Source organism: Larimichthys crocea, chromosome XIV (assembly GCF_000972845.2).
Source record: "Larimichthys crocea isolate SSNF chromosome XIV, L_crocea_2.0, whole genome shotgun sequence".
NCBI classification, from domain to species: Eukaryota; Metazoa; Chordata; class Actinopteri; family Sciaenidae; genus Larimichthys; species Larimichthys crocea.
Genome location: NC_040024.1, coordinates 3,878,676 through 3,900,578, shown reverse-complemented (window position 1 = coordinate 3,900,578; position 21,903 = coordinate 3,878,676). Strand labels below are relative to the sequence as shown.

Sequence of the window (21,903 nt, the reverse complement as noted above, 5' to 3'; positions counted from 1 at the left end):
AAATCTGAAGTAACGCCCATCCCCTCCACCACAAAACCATGTTGTGATCCCCCAATGAACAACTCTCCCACAAGGCCGATTCAGAAGCTCAGTCCTGCCTGACTCTTCCCATCTCATTTCCAGCTATCCAAGACACGGCAGTCTTTCCTGGAAGTCCTGTTTCCAAGGAAATGTTGACAAGCGCAACGTAGTAGGTGGAATTTAACATGGTGGCTGGTTTAATATCACACTAAACAACAGTCTGATGTTTGTTTCAAGCTTTCAGTTTTACTTTTAAAACACCATCAGGATGAGGTAGAGGTGTTGGGGAAACAACAGCTAATGTATATGCAAGTCACAGTACAGCCGCCTGCGTCTGCGCTACAGTGACTAAACTAATATTTCAATCAAACACCTGAGAGCAGAGTTCAGAGACTTACCTGTATGCTATGACTGGAGAGGGCTGACAAAAAAATGAATATGTCACAAACTGAGAAAAGTAGCACTGTGCAGCTTTTGTTTGACTGTTTCACAGGTGTTGATTTTTAACTGTGTCATTTTGGAGGCTGCAGTTTGTTGACCTGTACTGCATGATACAGAGGCGTTTGTTATTTACATATTAAATATAAGGATAAAATATCAGACACATCTGTCAGTAAACACAAAAAACCAACAAAAAAACCCAAACTTGACTTTGGCACATAGGACCTGATCACTGTAACAGCATACAGTGACTGTAGGCAAGCTATCAGTTAATAATTGATTAACATATTTACATATCTCCCAGATTGTTCTGATTATTCACACACGGGGCAGACATGTCCATCTGCATACACCTGCAAAGACGTCCAGACTCTTGTTTACGACACATCCACTGGCTTGAACTGGATTCATCATGTCCTCTGTTACTGTGTATTACAGCCACCTCATCACACGACAGAACTACAGCCTCCGAAATCATCACGCAGTTGAATCAACACGTCTAATTACAGGTGTACCTCATAAACATATACACACACAAAACAATTACAAGACATTAAGTGTCATATATCGAGCAGTGATCAGCTGTCTTCGTTTGTAGGTGAAGAGGGCCTCGATACCTTCAGGTGATTTCTGTTTTGATGTGACCAAAATTAAGTTTCACAGGAATACCAAGTGGACTAAAGTGGTTTCCTGTCTCGCCACATGATGGCAGCAGATTATCAGCAAAAAAGAGAAAAAATTAAAACGAAAAAAAGCAGAAACTGTGAATCCATTTCTCACCTGAGCGACGGGTTGTCAGTTGACGAGGTGCAAAATGTTACGGTAAGTCGCGTTAAAAAGAAAACAAGCCGGATAGTAATTTGGTCGATACTGACAAGTGTTTTATTAGTAACACAGACCTGGAGACAGAGCCAATAAGAAGCCGCTGTGAGCCTTGACAAGACTGACATTGTTCAGAAGGCATTTAAAGACGGAGGGTCTAATAGTTGAACCCATACAGTAAGCGGAGCGGGTAAAAACTGAGAAAAAACAAACAAAAAAAAAAATGGGGAAAGGCTGCAAATTTGAACCAAATACAAAACCAACTGCAACAAAAACAGAAAGGGGGGAATAAAAATAGAAATTAAGTGCAAGTCCTATTAGATGAAATCAGGATGGTGTCGAATGGCAAAAGGGGGGAGAGCCAAATGTCATGGTATGCAGAAGTCATATTATCATATATTATAATAGAGAAACAATCAGATATGGAAAGGCGGCACGGCAGTCCACATATCATTTACAAGCCATTCTTTTTTTCTCTCACAACTTTTCAGATGTCTTTATCACCGAGTCCCATGAGGAGATTTGGGGAAATAGTGACGGTTATGGCTGGAAAAAAACAAAAAAGAAAATAAAAAGAAGAAGAAGAGAAGGAAATGTCAGGCTGCTCGGCTATTTGTCCAGAAAAAATGCCTGTGGATGGTATGTTGCAAGCAAAAGTCCATCAATTACACCATTTAAGTTGATCCATTCTTGTTCGGGGAAGAAGAAGAAAAAAAAAAGAATGAATGAATCACTGTCAGGGTTTGAGGTCGATCTAAAAAGGGGCTTTTTTTTTTCTGTTTTCCCCCTACTCAGTTGCTCCGAGAGGTTAAGACGGTGAAATCGATGAGTTGTCTGCTGAAGTGCAATGGCGAACAAGAAGAAGAACAAGAAATAATAATGTAGAGTAGTCTTTGTTGCGTTGCTGATCTTCCTCTTTCCCCCCCCTCCCAATTGTCAAAAAAGTTTAAAAAGGGACTAACGAACTCAGCAAGCATACTCCGACTCATGTACACAAGCTCACCTTCATACGCACACAGTCAGTATCAGGAGCGATAAGGCAGAGAGGCTCCGTTTTGTTTTGGAAAAAAAAAATAATAATACAAATAAAGAATCAAGAAGAAGAAAAAAAAACAACAACAAAAAAAACAAAAAAACAAGCTGGCTCCACCTCCCTCCTCAGTAGTTTTTGGGCTCTGGTGATCCCCCGTACTGTTCATCCCGTGTTAGGCGTTCACCCCAACCCTCGTCTCCTCGGGACACGTACCGAGAGAGCTCGGAGAGGGCTGGTGGGGTCGTCTGTGTGGGAACGGAGGGCAGGATGGAAGCCGGCAGAGAGGAAGAGGATGGTCCAACAAGCCTCGCCCCCCCCCTCTCGATTCAGCCGATCACCAGAGCCGGTGCTGGTGGAGGTTTCGACTGAGGACGGAGCGAACATCAGCAGTGAACCTAGGACATGAAAGAGAGGCAATTAATCTCTTTGACATTGAAGGTCTCACTCGCTTAGTTACTAAAGTTTTAGTAGTGGCCCAGAAGTTGCTCCATCTTACACGGTTGCCAAACAGGGTTGCTAAAGAAAGTGTTTGTTTTTTTATTTCTGCACAGGCACAACAAAACCAAACCTGGCAACCACGCTGTCTCGCAGTCTTGTGTGAACGTGTGACAGACCAGATACTCTCCTATTTTAATCAAAGCAGCTGTCACACAGGTCAAGTCACAGCTCGTGTTTTACTCACGCCGTGCGCGTTAACGCAACAAGAGGCATATTTTTACACTTCCAAGTCTATTTTCTTCTGTTTTTACGTGCGTAACTTTAATTATTGTGCTCCGAGCGCTGGCAAAACACAGGTGACCTACACTCAATACTGTCCCTGAATGCATCTGGTTTCCCTCTGGATGCTTATATTATTTTTTATGACACAATTATGCGCAGTCATGCATGCTCCTTGTGCGAGGTTCCTAGGGTCAATTAAAGTCTAACTTATTCGTTCAAGGTAATCAAGTATATTGTGGTTGCAGCATGACAGACAGGTGAGGTTAAGGTAATCTTTAATGATTAAATCAGGCTATGAATGGAAAGTGTTATAAGCAACAACCTTTGTTAACGGCTTGAAGTACTTGAAGTAAGTGCTGCTACCTAAAATCATGAATGCCAGCTGTAGCCATTAGCTCGCACCTCATAAATGACCACACTCCCATTTAAATGTTCACGTTGTCTATTTGCCTTCATGCCAGCTTTATTATGCCGTTTTACCTTAGTGCGTCCAGCATAGGCAGCAAGTTAAGAAGCGCTGTGTCACTAGGGTCGCTGAACCAGGACTTGATGGGTATTGCATTGTCTGGAGGGCAGAAAAAAAAACAAGTCAGTCAGTCGGTCGTGTCAGAGAAAACGGACACGGTTGTGATGTTATGCTGCTCTGTTAAAGAGGCCACTCAGTCAGCCGCAGACTTAATGTACTGTTACATCATTTACAATACAGGCTTTGTAGTGAGAATGAGCCGCTCGGTTATTTGTCCTCTTTCCGCCCCATCACAAGGCTGATGCGCATACGGGGGGGGAGCTCATTTGGCCTTTATGCTTGTATATTTTTAATGTGCAAACAAGCAGCTAGATATACACCTTAAAAACTACTATTAACAGACAAAGGACCTGTGTGATATTTTCATGACTGTATAATATTAAGAAAGCAGAACTTCATTTTACATTACAGAAAAATCTGCTTCCTTTTGCAAGTAGAAAACATTGTTTCCTATCATTTCCATGTGAATCTGGATGATTCCTGATGAATCGTCGTGTTTTCCACGTCGACTTGGCGCTGCAGAGAAGGCACAGGTGGAACTAATAGCCTTAACGAGGCTTTGCTGGGGCAGTTACCGGGTCAACGCTCGACGAGCTGATTAGTTACACCTGTGTTTGTCTCCATTCAGAAAAAAAACTCAATACTGAGTCTAGACGGGCCTTTCATGTGTCGTTTGTCCTTTACTATAGGAAGGTGAAAGTAAGGCGAGGGGATTGCAATGCAGCACCACTAGATTCAACAAATTTTAAACACCTTTCAGAGATTTATGCAGAAAAAAATATTAATGTGTGAAGATTTTAATCGTATTTAATCATATTTGTCCTTAAGGACTTAAGAGGGTTGTAAATAGTGGGTCCGCTTCATGAGGTTCTTACCTGGATGGCTACGATAAGCACCAGGCGAGTTGTCCAGGATGACAATACTGGACAGGTCATCGTGTACTACAGACAGGTCTTTAATATAACTACCTAGATCCAATGTACAATGCTGAAAGAAACAAACAAAGCACAAAAGTCAATGACACGTCAGAGAGAGGCTACACAGTCTCAGCTTTAAACGCAGATCGTCGAGCAGTACCTGTCTGTAGTATCTGCGTTTCAGGATGTTCCTGTTGTTGTCCAGCTTGTCTGCCACTGCTGAGCCGTAGATCTCCATACTGGCTGTAAAAACCACCAGCTCATACCACTGGCTCACCTGTGTACACACAGACAGTATAGAGCACACGGTAGTATTAAGCACACGAGTCACAATAAGTCACGAAGGATCATTATCCAGAACAAATATAGGTTTATGACCTCGGGTAGGGTGAGAGCGCAGTACAATGGAGAGTGACGGCAAAGACAGACTGGATAAAAGGTGACCCGAGCAATGATGTTTCACAGTACACAGTGTGCTTTCCCGCCCTCACCGACACTCACCACTTCCAAAAAGAAGTCAACATGTGGCCTTTTATGTACGAAGAATCTGACTGGGTGCTTGTCAATGACGACCTGCGCGGAGAAAGAAAAGTTTGCGTAGATAAGACGGCAGTTTAGGCTCGAGCGCGTATGTGTTCGAACATGTATGACAGTGTCTGAGCGTTCGTACTTTGAGGATGAAGTCTGGCGGCGTGCCAGGTCTCACTGTGGGTCTGAGGACCCCGTCATGGTGAGAGTGGATCAGCGTCTCGTCCAGGTCCAGAACCAGAATCTTCCTCTTTACTGCATCTGGAGTTAATCACACAGCATAGACACTTTATCCGACACGTTCACACGCTCAAAAAACAACACAGGCTACCAGGAGAAATGAGGTTACACAGGAAATTGCAGTATAGCATGTTGGCTTGCTGTCAGATCTGCACACACATGCCGCTCTTTATCTCATGTGTAATGATCTCTTCTTATTCCTGCCGTGATTCTTGCTATCTCGAGTCTCTGTCATGCCCAGGCGCACATGTAAAACGCTCATTAACACGTGTATACATGATCAAAAATCGGTGAAATCTCTTAACTTCTCACCCTGATCACAGGAACCTGGTTTCTCGTTGACATGACTTGAAGAGATCTGTAGTATTAAGTACTATTATGGGCTTAGGTTACATTGCGGATCGTGGCACCGTAATTCTCATAATATGCACTGTCTTATACGCTGCTCTCAGATTTTCTGACTGTAAGGACTTCGAGGAGATGTGGATGCCACTCCTTCGGTAAGTTAGGTACGAGATTGCGATGCTCCACACAGATTTGAAGACCACAGCGGAGACGCTTATATATAATTATGTCTATAATGTCGCCAATACCAGCGGAAACAGCGGCTATTTACAGCTGAATAAAAGCAAATCAGTCGTTCCACTGGACCTGGACCTGCAGCTTGAGGTCAGTGTAGTGAGTGAGAGGCGAGTCAAGTGGAACTGAAATGCAATACTCTGCTCTGAGTCAAGAGTGTGCTTTTGAACGAGCTCTTTACGGGCAGGAGGGAAGCTCTTTTAGGATGCACACACACACACACACGCACACCAGTCTGTGCTTGCTCTGTAGCATGTAACATTTCCTCTCCACTTCCACACCACAAACACGTCTCGTCACTGTCAGAATCCACCCATCACGTCGGCACGACTTCCTGTCCCGACTCTGACATTTATCTGCTGCTATAATTTGCCGCTTTTACTCGAGAACAGCGCCTGACCATCCGCAACCAAATTAGGCAGTCATTTAATTTTAGCGTTCTGGTGTCAGATCGTGGTTTGTGTGCCGAGTCTTTAATGTGCAGTGTGATTCATAATGTATCGGTGCTGCCGTTATCGGTGTTTTACACTAGCAGCTATTGATCAGCTGTGGTTTTGGTGGTGTCTGCTTTTGCTTTATCGATAGGCACAAGTGCTGACGTCGTCTAGCCGGCCTCACCTAAATAAACACATAACAGCCATGACCCACAAAGTGTGTCCTCACATTATCGGACTCATGTTTGTCTGTTCAAAAACAATAAAGATGTCCATTTTTCTGGAGGTGAAGCAGGTCCTGAGAACGGGGTCAAGCTGTGTGCGGTGTGTACTTTTCTGCAAACTCACTCCAGACTTGACAGACTGGTTTAACTTCTACTTCAATTTCAACATTAGAAAATATGTTTTGATAGTGTGTCCACTCCTGTCTGGTGTCGGGCTAAAAGAGCAGTACAACTTAGGTTTATACAATCCCTGAAAATGTAGCTGAGCGGTCGTGTCGTGAAGACGATCGTGTACTCACTGAGTCTGTTTCTGGAGATGGGCGACAGAGGCAAAGTGTCGTATCGCACCGTCTGATACTGGATTATCTGCAAGGGGAACAAAAAGAACTTATCAGATCAGGACAAACCAAAACACCACAGACAGCTTTTGAATCTTTACTGTGATTTTAGATTAAAGAACGGGGGGTTGAAACAAAAGTACACTGCAGGCTCCTATCTTATTCATTTCCAAAGAACCCACATTTTATGTGATGTTACACAAAGGGCCGGCATCAGAGTTTTGGGAATATGTTGGGGCTTGAAGACGTGACGTCATCTTAACTTTTGCAATACATAATCCAATTTGGAAAAAGTGTCACGGTTTGAAATTCATCTGCGCTGAGGATGACAAACTTATATTTGGGCACTTGGACACATTCTCGGGGCTCTCTTCTTTTAAGAGTTGAAGCCGTGGAGGACACCGTACTGAAACAAGCTCAGCTGCGTCCACCCCATGACTGCTGCTCTCTAACCTCCTCGCTCTGCTCTGGTCGGTGACCACAGAGAGGATCCTTTCCAGTGTCGCTGCTGCCCAGGGGCTCTGCACTTTTCTTCACGGGGCTATTTTTATCCCCCCCAGCTGTCCGCGGGTGTCAGCGGAGCATGGGGCATACACAGAAAGGGAGACTTGCAGGGTGACTTTGACTGAGCCTGGGCTGCTTGGTACCTAAACCCCTTGGACAGGGCCTCCCTCTGTGTCCCCACCTCCTGCTGCTGCCTGGCAGACTAAGCTTGGGGGAAGCCTAATGGTGCCAACAGCTGCTGGGCACCACGGGAGGGAGGAGGGAGGGGAGGTTCACCCTGGACTGGGATCTGTGCACCTCCAAGAGCGTCCATCTGGACCCCAGGCCTGCAAACTTAGGACTGAGACGCTTGGCTCCGGATCAAACTCTGTTTCACCTGAGCAACAGCAGCAAAACTCAAATTTAATGAAGAAAAGAAGCAATTTGTGCAGCTTTGACCAGGATACTGGCGACTGCACTCGAGTAACGTGGGCTAAAACCAACTTTTTACATTATCAACTGCTGTCAGTGACTGTTTTGGTCAATGAATTAATGATTTAACATCGTCTCGTCTGACCTAGTACAAGTCCACTATCATAGACCAGTAAGAAAACCAGGTCTCCGCGAATAAAACCAGACAATCTGGAGCACTTTCTCTTTAAAAAAATGACATTAATGAATAATTGATGAACAGATTCATTTTCTGCGGATTAACTCAGGAGTTCTGTGTTGGGTCGTGTATCGTTTTGGGCACTGAAACCACACCGATACCGTCTGATACGGGAGATAAATAAAATTAATCTCGTCATCTTTCGACACAAGAGTAACGTGCCCAGGATTACGGCACGCTCCCAATACTTATAATCCAACAGAGCTTTTATTGCTCCGAATTTCTGAATGGAGGTCACTTCATCACCTTCAGTCTCGACTTATTTACAGATGACTGAAGGGGATTAGTCGACTTATAATAAAAGAGCTATGATAGTCTTTAGTCTCCATCAAATCGCCCGTCATTGTTCACCTGCCGGCCGTCTATAGGATCACCTACATTATGCTACAACACAAGCGGCCCCGCCGGATCATGACATTGTTCGGCGCATCACAAAAAAAGCAAACAACAGCGCTAAACTGTGTGTGAAAATGAGAGAAACAAGAGGGAGGGAGAGAACAGTGCGCTCTCTGTGCTGATATAATCCCTCTCACTTTAGCCCATAACATGGACCCGGACTACTCACTCGCAGGGGCCTGCTTGACAACCCTGTGCTCACACAATAAAACCTCGAAAAACACACCAAGACGATTACAACACACTCCTCCCGAAGCTCTGATACGGAGCCACAGTCGAAGTCCACTCACGTTACACCGCACCATGCGTGTCTATTATCGACTCCACGACACTTTGCGTGTGCGTGTCCGGGTTACAAGCTTCTGTCGTGTTTAAATGCCATGTTTATTGTGGAGGTAAGCAATCGAAGGTGACCTGCAAAGGGCTGGGCTTGCTCCTTGAATTCAAGTGTCAGGGATGTGGACGGTATCCTCTTTGCAACCGTAGCCACAAAAACATGCAGATACATTATTTAAAAAGAGGCGGAACGGTCTATTAAAGCAAAACTTAAAACCGGGTCACGCAACCGCTTCAGTCACGCTCACAAATGTGAGGATGTGCTGAATATAATTCAGTTTGGGGAGGAAACAAACTAGTTTAAGATCATGTTCTCATTCATTTACATCCTGCCATTTAACACTCACTTTAAAAGTTTAAGTTTATCTTTAAGCTGGATGACAGAGGGATAAAGTTGAGCATAAGTAGGCAGATGTCTATCACACTGAGGAGGTGAGGCTCAGGTAATGATGGTTGGAGGGATGGAAAGCCACATGGAAGAAACACAACAGGCTCAATTTGTTGTTGTTGTTGTTACAAACCCTTCTCACCGTTCGTAGGTGCTTCCTGAGGATGTACATGATGAAGCCCCATATTCTCGACGTGACGCCGAGGAAAGTGCGGATGCCAAGTAAACACTGCCGGGTCTTCAGCATGTTGACGACCCCCCCTCCACACACACACACACACACACCTGGCACACACACTTCAACTCTCACTCTTTTTGTAGCAACTAAAGTTGTTTGGAGCCAATTCCTGGAGGAAGTTTAGCTCCCCGCTAAGTCAGAAAAAAATAATAATAAATATATATAAATGTAGGCACAGCCGCCAAACTAGCCGATTCAAATGAACAAGAGGCCAAGCAAACGTGTGAGTACCTCGCTCTGCACACTTGTGGCACAATTTAACATGAGACACGGTGCGTTTTCATTGTAAGTGTCGGAGACAAACGTTGACGTGGTCACAAACAGAAAAAAAGGAAAGACGTCGTGCTGGACCTTAGCACGCAGCTCAGGAGCTACCGACTATTAGCCGCCGAGCTACCGCTAGCTTCGACAGGGTGACCACCTTGAACCCAAGAGGCGGAAAATACCCGCAAAAAAGCTGCGGGACGCTCGATGTCAGGCACCGGAACAACGCGGCGTGACTCCGTGCGGCGTCCGAAGAAAGACAGCGTTGGAAAACTTCCCCCCCAAAAAAAGTCTAAACCGGCCCGGTTAAAATCAGTTTGTAGTCCAGTGGAAATCCGGAATGAAACTGCGAGCCGCCATCGCCGCCTTGCCGTCACTTCCGCGAGGGATCCTGTGTGTGGGGGGGGGGGGGGCGCGCGGCACGTCCACGTGGAAAGAAAATAAACAGACGGGGACGAGCACGAGGCAAAAAAAAAAGAAAAAAAAGTGTGTTAAAATGAGTTTTAACAACACTACGAGACATGTGTGTATATACATGACACATACATGGTCAATCACTTTTTGAAGTTGTTGCACATTATTTAACTTATATACTTTTAATATATATATATATATATAGTTCTTAATAGATGGGTACTTGTTTACATGTGTTGTTTTTGTTTGTTTGTATACTGGTTTGTATCTCACTACCTCACCATGGTGTTATACTGTTGTTGTTTTTCTATTTATTGTATATACTTTTTCTTAAATTTAAATTTGCCTTTATTTTTTATATTTTATGTTCTATATATATATTATTTATTTTTTTTTTTTTTTTTTTTTTTTTTATATTTGATTTTATATTTGATATTGGGCTGCTCCGGGACCAGGGGAAACCAATTTTCGTTTCATCCCATGTTTACATGTGTTGTAATGACAAATAAAGCTCTTTGAATCCTTGAATCCTTGGAGTATTGTAAGAAAAATAAAAAATATTACAGTATTTTTAATTCTGATTATATACATGATCTTCTGATACCGTTTTCACACTGCATAATATTTGGCAGCTTTCACAGCTGTTAGAACACACACACACACACACACAGGCTTGCCAACTGTCAGTTCATGCAAAAGTTTGCCACATCTAATGAATTGCTTGAAGCTATTAGGAAACGAATAAACTCTCCTCTGACACTGCTATGCAAACTAGTTTGTACAGATCCATCCATATCTATTATTACTGACAAATGTTCCACAGTGTAATCAGCCTTTTTTATCATTTAGGAACATGTTTACATAAAAAAAATACATTGTATGAATCTTATAGTGAACTGATTCACCACTAACCACTAGCAACCTGCTACTTGTCAATTTAAAGTTTGAGTTATAGACATGATATATGGTGAAATATATAAGCATATATGTAGAGGCAGTTCAATGACCTGTAACCGCTTCATCCTCATCAGGGTCACGGTGGGCTGCAGCCTATCCCACCCTGGACAAGTCGCCAGCTCATCACAGGACACAAAGACAAACCATTCACACTCACATACACACCTACGGGCAATTCAGAGTTCCTAATTAACTTGTTAAGTGCATATCTTTGGACTGCGGGAGTGTCCGGACAAGAACATGCAAATACAGGATCCTTCTTGCTGCGAGGCGACATAGCTAACCACAGCACCGCCCAGTATGCAGAGATGTTTCTCGTATTCGTTTTACAATTAATGCATGAACATTACTTTCATTAGAGAGATCTGAAATAACTCTAGAGTGCTGATATAATGCCTCTCAGAGTGTTTAGTTTGTACTGTAGGATTCTTAAAGGCTCTGGAAATAGAAAAGAAACAATAGAAGAAAAGACCAAAAAGTCAAAAAGCCAGAAACATTATTCTGTGTAATATCTTTTCTTTCTAACCACTTTAATCATTTTGTGACACCCAAGTTGGGATAAGCGTTAAAGGTTACTCACTTTAGTGCAGTGGCTAGGATATGAGATTTTATATTACATCAATGTCGTGAATAAACAGTGTAAACTAACGGTCGGATAAACACAGAATTTTATTCAATAAGAAAAAAACAACTCATTTTTATTTAGAAAATAAAGATGATGAATAATATTTGGAAAAACTCTTCAATGGAACCATTTAATAAACATGATACAGATATTTTTAAAGACATTTTGTTATTGTTATTATTTTACATTTTTAAAGCTCCATAAAAAAATGATAAAGCATTGACTCTTCAACTACCGACAACGACTCAGTGTCTTTAATGTTATAAGGATAAAAAACATCTTCTGATCTTCTGTGCCCTGACCCTACACGTCGAGATCATCATCAGGGTCCTCTTGGTCATAGTCGTCGTTGGCGTCCGGCTCGTACAGAATCCGTCCTGAACCTCGGCCTGAGTGGAGCAGAGCTGTTTTTCTGTAAGAGGAAAAGATAACATGGAAACCAAAAATATGCGATATAATTGCCGGGGGGTAAAAAAGGTTGACAAATAAGACAGTTATGGGAAAGTTTCTTACTTCTCTTTGCTGAAGACAAAAGGAAGTGCAAGTTTCTCTTTGGCTTCGCGCTCTGTATCAGATAATCGCAGGTTGAAGGTCAGGTTGGCTGTTGGGTCCGTCTATAGAAACACAACACTTTCAGTCTTGTTGTATTTGAGCCCTATCTGTAACTGATGTTATTCCTTTAAGCACGTGTTATATTGTACCTCCCGTTCCTCTGTTTCAGTCTGTTTGAGTCCAAGTTGGCTGGGCCTGTTCTGTACTACGACTGTGAAATCCTCTTTGAAGCTAAAAATCTCCTCCTGAGGCCAAAACAACCCAAAATTATCACTATTTTTTTCCCAACAGTATAAGAGCACAAAAGTCATCCCGAAGGAAACTTACATCTTGCATAACTTTCCCCGATTTTGAGCGCTTTGTTATCTTCGCCACTGCTTCATCTCCCTTCATCCCGGGTGCTACAGTGATAACAGAAGTAGCCATGTGGCATACACTTCCCACAGTTCCCCTCTGATGCATATCTGCATGGAGCAGACCAATAATAGCTCTCACAGCTCCCCCTAATGAAAATAGAAAAAGAAACTCTTAAACAGAGGAACTACTGCATGTTTCCACTCTAAAACACTTCAGCAAAGATAGTTTGACAACATAAATATTTAATCATACTTGACTTATCTTAAAAGATAAAAACTTGACCATGGCTCTTACAGCATGGATGTCACACCTTGCTCCATTCAACACCACTACAGAAAGCCTGTGATATCACGCTGAACATACAGTCAATACGATGAGAATTAAACACCTTTTCTAAGTTGCTGAAGAGTCTTGCAGACAGCGGGAGGACCGACGTGTCTCAAAATCCACGAAAGGGAATCGATCACTAAGGTAGCTGGTTTCGACTGCGACGTTTGTTTGACCAGCTGCGTGACACCCTCCGAACAGAACTGGTGAACTGTGAAAGCTGGGTTATGAGTCCAGCCCAGCGGGTCTGTGTACGCATTGTGAAAGTGGAGCCTGAAAACAGATTATTAATGGTCAATGTAAAAAAAAAAAAAAATAAAATATCCATAACAACTTTCGACAATTAAAAGATACACAAATGTTTTATTTAAAAAGAAAAGTTCAAATTACAAAGCTCACGCTGTTTTTGAAATTTGGACACATTTGGATACAAGTTTGTTAAAAGGTTAATATTAATTAAACATTACAATGTCAAATATTTAGAGCCTCTTTTGTAGGGTTGTATTGTTTAATACAAATCAGTAATTGGTCACATGATCGGAGTTTACTTGAGCAGAGATACAGACAAGAGGAAAGTTTGCATGTGATCCAAGCGGCGCGCATGGTAGTTATATTTTCAGTCGGGTTATATACTGTAAGATGTGAAGGTTTGTGTATTTTAATATGAATAACGTAAACATATTTCAGTCATTTCATCTGAGACTACTGAAACAGACACTAGCCTGAAACTGTTTATATCATTTATTGCTTTATAGTTTTTTACGGTAGGCTATCTGATGACCAGAGGGAGAGGGAATAAAACATCAAAAAACATCTGTATGATTCGTGGCCATTAGACTAAGCGTGAAGAAGTGTGTTTTTGTCAGTGATTTGTACTATTAACCAATACTAATATGATCTTAAATTACCTGTGAATGGATGCTCCTATCAAACCATCTTTCAGCTCTTCTTCACTGACCTCAAAGCCAAGAACATGCACAGCTTCCTCCCTGTATACAAAACACACACACAGAGACACATTTAATTACAATAAAGATAATACACACACAACCAAACAATGCATGTAAATGTAAATCACCTGTGTAATGCAGCATTGATGAAACTCTTCAGGAGGTGTCGACCAGAATAACTGGCAGAATCTACAGACACATTAGTTAGCTTCACATACACACATAACAGCTGTTACTGGTAGATATTTTAAGTTATATATCATTTACCTTGTATTATAAGAAACCCTCCAGCATCAGTGCCTTGCAACAATTCAGTCAACATGGTACCATGTAGCTAGTTAGCAGTTCACCACCTATTTGAACGTTAACATCGCGATTTAAAACAACGGAGAACTCGGTAAATTAAGTGAGAAGAACGACGTCTCTCGATGTTCAAAACGGCGAGCATCTAATGTCGCAGTAATTTCTATGTCAGAAGAAAATAAAGCTGCCTTAGCTCACTTCAAGTCCGGCATGTCTCGCTAAGGTAGCATGTTTGGGTTAAAAAAGTTAAAAACTTCATATCCCAGAGTTCCCGTTACTCTGATATCAAGCACACATGGGAAATGTAGTCGCTCTGTTCACAATTGGCGCTTGTGTGTCTTGTGTGAATAAACTACGTTACCCAGCATGCCCCGCGGGAAACATTTTGCGCTGGCACCCCTCAAGAGGTTTCTGCCGCGCACGGAGAAGAGGACCGTGCGGAATAAAAGTCAAAACTCCAGTAGGGTTTTTTTTTTGTGTGTGTGTGTGTGCGCATACGAAGAAGAAAAACTTCATCGGAGAAGTTTCCATCATGGATCTACATTTATTAGCGTTTTTATACAGCTGCCGTATCTTCATACCGAGGGTTTTATAGAAGCAGCGACGGAGAAAAAGCAGCGATAAGTGCAGGGACGTGAAGCGACGGAGGAATTAGTATTTTGTCGGGGCTAATAACGTTTTAGTGTGGCGATCTGCTTGCTGTTGTAGCGGATCTCCCCCCGGGGAAACGAAGGGGATATCACAACTTTAACCCACGGTGGAGTGTTTTCTTTTTGCAAAAGGAAGAGTCTCTCCGGCTCGGCTTGGCTAAAGTTGCCCGGCGGTAAGGTGCAGCCACGCCGGGGGGAAAGCACAGCGCGACGGCCGCCACTCCGGCTAGCTCGCCCTGCTGCTTCAGTTTCTGTGGATCGAGGCCTTGTCGGTGAGGCGACAATGCTTGACATAATGTCCGAGCACCAAGGTATGTTTCAATCCACCGACACCAGACGCGGAGACATTTGAAAACAAACGCGTCCTGCTCGGTGTTAATCTGTTTAAAATCCGCGATCCGCGGACATTACGCTGGCTAGCCCAACGCAACTTATCCACAACGTTAACGCTACGTTTGGTGGCGTACACTCAAACTCGCTGTTAAACTAACTCACGCTCAGTCGCCTGGAAGTTAATTAAAGTGAATATATTGATGTTTTTGTTGATCTAACGTTGACATATTTAACGCGGAGAGAAGTTAGCTGGCTCGTTAAGGCGCCGATGTAGCTTCGCGGCTAATAGCTTAGCACTGAACAGCCTCAAACTTGGCTCCAGTTTCTAAGTTAAGCTCATTTTAAAAACACCATTTTTTAAAAATAAAACATGCTCAAACTTCAGTGCCGGTTTTGTTTTGTTTAAACACCTTTTGCACCTTTTGCTAACGCCGAGCTAACTCGAGCCACCCACTAACATCTGAAGTAGGCTAGCGCGATTAGCTAGCCGATTCGTTAGCGCTAAATTAACGCGATTTAAAAGTTTTTATTGGTGTTTTTGAGCCTAAAATAAGCTCGTTACATATTAAAAACCTTAAATTGGCTGATACGTGTGTGTATGTGTTGGTGTTGTCGCCGCAAAGCGGCGTAACGTGTTGTTAGCAGGCGGCGTTAGCATCCGAGACAATACAGAAGTTTAAAGCTTCACCGGAGCAACTCTCTAATCGATTATTGAGAATCGATTACCGATTAATCGCGGCTGATAACCGACATATCAGGTGAAGTTGTGCAAAGTTGACCGGGTGACACCGGTTGCGGTTGTTGTTGGGGGGCAAGTCGAGCTCCGACTTTTATCATCCGGGACTTTGTTTATTTTATTTTAAACCGTGAATCACCGAGCACCGATTTTAACAACAACAACAACAACAACACGGCAACTTAAACCAGGAGATATTTTAGTGATGAGCATTGCTCAGCTTAAAGTTTTAGAGCCGTGTTAGCACGGCTAATGCTACCCCTTTAGTCCACATGTGTCTACACACACACACACACACACACACACACACAGAAAGCCAGGCAACAGTAATAATAATAAATCATTTTATTTCACAGGCGCCTTTCTGTCACCCTTACAATAAATAAAAGTACACAGCAATAACAGAAACAAACAAAAAGAACCATAAAAGTATCAAATTACAAGAATACAACATTAAAAAACAGGTTAAATTAGGACAATGCAACTTGAATTGTGAGAGTGTGTCCATCAGTGTTAAATTAATCTGCTTTATTGACTTTTGTGTGATCTGTCCTCCCTTCAGATTCACTGTTGACGTGCAAAACGGAACCTCTGGTGAGTACTTTTGTAATGTAACTGAATACTCTTGAGTAACTTTCTGTTGTCTGGATTCATTAACACACAAACCCTGTGTGTGTGTGTGTTTTTCTTTCAAGGCCCCAGAGAGGAAAAAGAGGACTGTAGAGGACTTCAACAAGTTCTGCAGTTTCGTCCTGGCGTACGCTGGCTACATCCCCAGTCCAAAAGAGGTAAGAAGCCTGTCGTGGATGTCACTGCCGTTATGAGTTATGGCTGTTATTGCTCAAGTTGTGAAGGAACGCCAACTTTTTTTTTTGTGTTGTTTGTGTGTAGGAAAGTTCATGGTCCCCGACGTCTTCCAGCTCTGCACACAGTTCAGGGTTGTCAGCAGATGGAGGTGGCGGAGGCAGCAGCTCCGCGGGCAACGCCTGGGCGGACGGGAGCTCCGACATCCACACCATCCACACGTTCGTCCGCAAGGCTCGAGCGAACAAGGGCAAAAACATCCGCCGCATGCACTCTGATAGCACTCTGCTGGACAAGATGCGCCTTAAGGACTCCTTGTACGAGAGCCAGGCCAGCACGAAGGCGGAGCGCAAGAAGGACAAAAAGCTGAAAAAGCTGTCGCTGGGTTCTGCCATGACGGCGGCAGATAGCGGCAGCAGCGAAGGCGAGAAACGAGCCCGCATCAAGCGCAGCAAAAACTCAAAACAGCCCAAACCGAAGAAGCTCAAAAGCTCGACGGCTCAAAGCGAGACAGACTCTGAGGCGCGGCATACGCACGGCGAGGTACGACCCGTCAGAGACGAGCTGACGGCGCACGGGGGGTCCACCCCGAGCATGCAGGGCCTGGTGAAGATGCAGGCGGACGAGTCCATCAGGGAAGCGGAGATGAGCTCCAGCGAGGGTGAGACCTGGATCGCCGACGAAGACATTATGGTGGAGTCAGGTACGACTTCTGTCTGCATCCTGTTTAAAGGTGCAATATGTAAGAATTTTCTATCAGTTTGTAAACGTGTTCTCGATTCTCGTTCAGGCCTCTTGAGGTGGCACTGACCTCTCTCTCTCTGTCTCTCTCTCCTCTCCTGATTCACTTCTCTTGTCCTGACCCGAACCCACCATGTCTTGTTGTCCCTGTAGTCAGAGTTGCCGTAAATCACCTCACGCTGTGTTTCCTGTTGTCAAACTGGCCTCTGTTTAGTCTCAGAAGTTGTTTTCCATCCTTGTCCAGCTGCTGTTGCTGCTGAGCCCGGTTCCATTGCCTACTCTCCTGGGTCCGGTTCTGGTGCCGCTCCCAGACAGCATTCCCTGCTGGTGGCCAATTCTTACATATTGCACCTTTTTTTTTTTCTTTTCTTTTTTTTTTAAATACCAAACTCTATCAATGAACTTGCTTATTACCAGCTGTAACATCCTATAACTTGTCCTTGTCCTCTTCGTCAACACAGGCGACGATTCGTGGGACTTGATCACCTGTTACTGCGGGAAGCCGTTCGCGGGGCGGCCGATGATCGAGTGCAACCAGTGCGGCATTTGGGTGCACTTGTCGTGTGCGAAGATCAAGAAGTCCAACGTTCCCGACATCTTTTACTGCCATAAGTGCAGGGACGTGCGGCGGTCGGGACACAAAAAAGACCCTTAAAGAGACGACGAGGACGGGAGGGAACGCAGAGGGTGGAGCAACCCCCCTCCGCCCTGTTTGTGCTGTCCTCTGACGCTTGTTTTCTTTGATGCCTACAGCCAAAACAGCCTAAATTATCACCTGGATGGCAACTGTATTGTCACTTTGTAGGATTTCTTTTGACAATCACAACCATTTTTTTATTTATCCCTCACTTTCTTTTTTGTTTGTTTGCTTTCTCTCCTTTTTTTTATTTTTGGCTACTGTGAAGAACTGGACAGACGGTGACAGTGGAGAATCGTTTTCTTAATAAATAATTCCTTTATTAATTGGCTTTCTTGTTGTATACTGTGCCGGTGATGCGCACATTTCTTTTTTTTTTTTTTTACACATTGTCATGCGTCACATTCACAGAAAGACGCGTTTTGTTTTATTGTAAATTATTTCCCGAGGATGTCGACAAATCAGTTCCTTTAAGCGTCTCGAGGATTTTCAGTTCGATAAGCGCGTTTTTCCTCTCGACTTTAAAATCAATGCAAAGTTTTACACATCGGGCGAAATTTCCGGCCTACTTAGATGGAAAATGTCACTCCTGTCATGTGATGAGGTGGGCAGCTCATTATTTCTTATTTCTGGATCGTATTTTTGCGACTGATTTTTCAAGTTTTTGGCTTTTTTTTTTTTTTGGTTGTCAGTGACGATCACTGAACTTTAAAAAAAAAACGTAGAGAGCTCACTCCTTTTTCGAATAGGTGATCTTTGAATTCATACAATCTGTTTAACATTTTACTTTTTATGCAGCTGAAATTGCATCTAAATTGCTACGTTTCAAATTGCACACGGACAATTCTTTTGGCAGTGCACTTTTAAAAAAATAAAAATAAAGCTGAATACCTTTTCTTACTGCGTACACGGGCGGTATTTGGAGCTCCAGCTGATTTAAATCTGTACTTAGCATGTAGCTGTGTACATTCATGATTGAGCGCTTAATGTTTCTCCCTGTCTGGCTTGTTAATCATTGATGGCCATTTACCATGAACAACATTTACATTGAACAGCTGTTGATGTTTTCGTTTCATGTGTTTCTTTTTTTTTTTTTTTTCTTTCCTCTGTTTTTCAAGTTAAAAACTCATCTTTATACCGAGGGGGTAACGTTGCTGTAAGACGAATGGTTTGGCAGTGCTTTATCAGAAGTGGCTCCGAGGCTTGTTTATGAATGGTTGTAAAATATTTGTTTTTGTTTTTTTTCTGTTTCATGTAATTGTTTTATTTCTTAGCTTTCTGAGAAGCGGGATTTAGAAGAGATGCGCCCCCGCGTCAGAGAATGGACGTAAGATTGTCTCACATCGAGAACAAAGTTGTAGTGTACAGAGGACAAGTTGATGCCGCATAGGTTGTGGCATTTTTTTGTTTATGTTGTTCGGTTTTACCATGTGCTTTTTTTTTTTTTTTCTTTCCTTTTTGTTGGTGGGAGTGTCTTGTTAAGTCTCCAGTAGCAGTTGCACTCTCTCGACAACTTCAATTTCTGTGTACATATCCTGTTCTTTGACAAACTGTACATATGTGAAAGTGAAGAGAGAAAATACCCAAGCAAAATCTATATTTTCTGCAGTCTGATATTGTTTTCTTTAATTGTAGCTTGAAAAATAAAAGTCTTTGGGAACATAAAGGTAAGATTGTATTTTTTAATTTGTATTAAAAAAATCACATAAAAACATTTTAATCTTTTTGGATGTTTGCACACAACAGCCTTTGTCGTGTTTGTCTTCTACCACTAGAGGGAGTGAGTCGACAGGCGTCTCACTGGTTAAATAATAAGTGAGTTCACACATGGATCATGCTTTCTGAAAATCAGCTGCACTTCAGTCTCTATTCTTCCCAGTGGACGTCCGGTTCATCCTGTAACACAAACAAATGAGAAGTTAAAATCAAATCTTTTGACATTGTTGTATTATTAAATACTCTACATGTATCATGCAAGTAGAAAACTGGAGAGCAAGCAGTGATAGACTGATTTTGCTCAATAAAAGTACACCACAGTTACTTTACTGCCTCAGACTTGTATATATAAAAACGTGAGTATAGAGCATGAGATTTAATGAAGTCATTATGATGCAGGCTGAGTGTGAAGACCATATTAGAAAACTAAGTGTCTCTCAGTCCAGCCTGTAATGTTCTTCTTCATCTTTATTCAGACAGAGTTGTTTTTGTTTTTGTAACTCACCTTTCGGTTTCGGAAACTGGACATTTGAAAGCCGCCAATGGAGTCCAGAGGAGCGACCTTCCTCCTGTAGACGCATCGATTAAGGAAAAAAAGACAACCTCAGTCCAAAACACTTCATTTCTGTGATATACAGCGACAAAAAATATATAGTGTGTGCTTTACTTCAAGATATCTGCACTTAGATAATACACAAAAACAACAGACACAGCTTTAAATTAAATAGTTTAACAGAATTAAAAATATATTTGTAAGAGTAACATTGATTTCAATGATGGTTGACATAAAATTTGTTCAAATCTTGAGTTATTGACATTTTCAGTCACTCTTGCTTGTTACATACAAGCCATTCAGACCACATCATAAAATGTTTTATTACCTCTTTTCATTGGCCTTACGGTTGTACTGGTACTGGTTCTGGTTCTGGCGTTGGATAGTAAAGTGTTCTGTTGGGGCCAGGATGGTCTCTGAATGAGAGTGATGAACGTCCACATCTCTGCCCATCTCCCCAGCGTCGCCCACAGACAGGTCTCTCTGGTCTGAGCGCTCGGACAGGCGGGGGAAAAGCTCCTGGTCCAGCCAGCTGACTTCCTGAGGACAATAATCAGATTATGGAGAGGGGATTAAAACAGCTGCAGGTATTTGATTGTGTCCAAAAGATGAGAAAGAGTTTGTGCGTTAAAGGCCTACCCTTTTGTTTCTGAGTCTGCTCGGCAGTACGGCAGCAGATATCTCCTCCAGCATCATGTAAAGAGCCAGGAAAGGTAGCACACACCTGGAGCAGAGCATCTGAACAGAGTGAGACAAGACAGGGTCAGAAACAAGTCACAAGTCACACAATTTCAACTTGTGATTGACTTTTCAAAGAAACAGACTTACCTTAAAAAATCTTGTGTGTTTTTCTCTCTGGAGTTCTGATCTCAAAGCTTGATGATTGTTGGTCTGAGCTGCTGACTGCAGAGTGTGCAGGGTATTTGTAGACCTGCATCTAGGGTGGGTTTATATTATGGGACTGGCATCGAGGGCTGTTTAGGCTAAGCCGACTGTGTGTGTGTGTGCGACTGTGTGACCTCAGACATGCCAATTACATCTGCCGCCTGGCATTGTCAACATCAGTGTCAAACCTCTGCACTCTTCCCCTGACACACGTACATACATGCACATGCACATTGTCCCACACCCTCGGTCCATTTTCCCCCCGATACGAGGGGAGATGGCAGCGAGATAAGGGCATTGTTGGGTGGCTTGCTGTTTACAGGCTTGCCCTGGGGTGATACATCACTCTCAGGCTGGTTTCAGCTGGTTTAAAAAGCTTTCATATAGAGATATTTACTCTTTAATCCGAGCTAAAAAATCAATATCATGATAATATGAACATTACCTAATACTGATATGTCTCATAAGATGGTAAATATGTGCATTACATTGGATAAATCTCTCCACACATGTAAAACAAAGACCTAATGATAATTCAGCTTCATTTATTTGTTGTTTTATTCATTCATTCATTCATTTGGACGCTAAAATATACATCTCATCATGTAATGTGTCCCGTTTTCATAAAACAAGGGTGAAAATCTGCCAAAACATATCAAATTGTAGTCATAAAACAAGGGTGAAAATCTGCCAAAACATATCAAATTGTAGTCATAGCTTCATGGCATGCCCCCAAAATTGCTTCATTTTGGTTTGAACTCTTTA

General features: G+C 42.7%; 3 protein-coding genes across 4 annotated transcripts; 1 reads left to right on the top strand and 2 right to left on the bottom strand.

Moving 5' to 3' along the window:
- Positions 1-1,321: 1,321 nt before the first annotated feature.
- On the bottom strand, positions 1,322-9,997 carry LOC104924004 (CTD nuclear envelope phosphatase 1A). Of its 2 annotated transcripts, XM_027288090.1 has the most exons (9): positions 9,566-9,997; positions 9,239-9,465; positions 6,785-6,851; positions 5,151-5,269; positions 4,982-5,053; positions 4,641-4,757; positions 4,439-4,550; positions 3,518-3,602; positions 1,322-2,712 (listed from the first exon to the last, which is right to left on the bottom strand). In XM_027288090.1, the coding sequence occupies exons 2-9, from the start codon at positions 9,341-9,343 to the stop codon at positions 2,652-2,654; spliced, it is 738 nt and encodes a 245-aa protein (XP_027143891.1). In that variant the 5' UTR covers positions 9,344-9,465; positions 9,566-9,997; the 3' UTR covers positions 1,322-2,651. The 2 variants fall into 2 exon arrangements, with proteins under 2 accessions (XP_027143891.1, XP_010735525.2); XM_010737223.3 differs by having other exon boundaries at positions 9,239-9,997.
- Positions 9,998-11,519: 1,522 nt separating this feature from the next.
- Positions 11,520-14,335, bottom strand: elp5 (elongator acetyltransferase complex subunit 5). Its single transcript, XM_010737174.3, has 8 exons — positions 14,048-14,335; positions 13,909-13,969; positions 13,739-13,819; positions 12,892-13,103; positions 12,474-12,649; positions 12,296-12,391; positions 12,108-12,208; positions 11,520-12,006 (listed from the first exon to the last, which is right to left on the bottom strand). Exons 1-8 carry the CDS (start codon positions 14,100-14,102, stop codon positions 11,898-11,900), a joined length of 891 nt encoding a protein of 296 aa, XP_010735476.3. The 5' UTR covers positions 14,103-14,335; the 3' UTR covers positions 11,520-11,897.
- A 76-nt stretch (positions 14,336-14,411) lies between these two features.
- Positions 14,412-19,564, top strand: phf23b (PHD finger protein 23b). Its single transcript, XM_010737175.3, has 5 exons — positions 14,412-15,044; positions 16,365-16,396; positions 16,498-16,590; positions 16,694-17,309; positions 17,809-19,564. Exons 1-5 carry the CDS (start codon positions 15,017-15,019, stop codon positions 18,000-18,002), a joined length of 963 nt encoding a protein of 320 aa, XP_010735477.1. The 5' UTR covers positions 14,412-15,016; the 3' UTR covers positions 18,003-19,564.
- The last annotated feature ends 2,339 nt before the right edge of the window (positions 19,565-21,903 follow it).

Excerpts from the sequence above, each read along its gene's own strand:
- phf23b (XM_010737175.3), top strand. The coding sequence starts at position 15,017 with ATGCTTGACATAATGTCCGAGCACCAAG. Across the intron at positions 16,591-16,693 it reads ACATCCCCAGTCCAAAAGAG|GAAAGTTCATGGTCCCCGAC; the intron begins GTAAGAAGCCTG and ends GTTTGTGTGTAG. Across the intron at positions 17,310-17,808 it reads AGACATTATGGTGGAGTCAG|GCGACGATTCGTGGGACTTG; the intron begins GTACGACTTCTG and ends TCGTCAACACAG.
- elp5 (XM_010737174.3), bottom strand. The coding sequence starts at position 14,102 with ATGTTGACTGAATTGTTGCAAGGCACTGATGCTGGAGGGTTTCTTATA. Across the intron at positions 13,104-13,738 it reads ATAGGAGCATCCATTCACAG|GCTCCACTTTCACAATGCGT; the intron begins GTAATTTAAGAT and ends ATCTGTTTTCAG. Across the intron at positions 12,392-12,473 it reads CGGGGAAAGTTATGCAAGAT|GAGGAGATTTTTAGCTTCAA; the intron begins GTAAGTTTCCTT and ends TTTTGGCCTCAG.
- LOC104924004 (XM_010737223.3), bottom strand. The coding sequence starts at position 9,343 with ATGCTGAAGACCCGGCAGTGTTTACTTGGCATCCGCACTTTCCTCGGC. Across the intron at positions 4,758-4,981 it reads TTGACTTCTTTTTGGAAGTG|GTGAGCCAGTGGTATGAGCT; the intron begins GTGAGTGTCGGT and ends GTGTGTACACAG. Across the intron at positions 2,713-3,517 it reads CCTATGCTGGACGCACTAAG|GTTCACTGCTGATGTTCGCT; the intron begins GTAAAACGGCAT and ends TTCATGTCCTAG.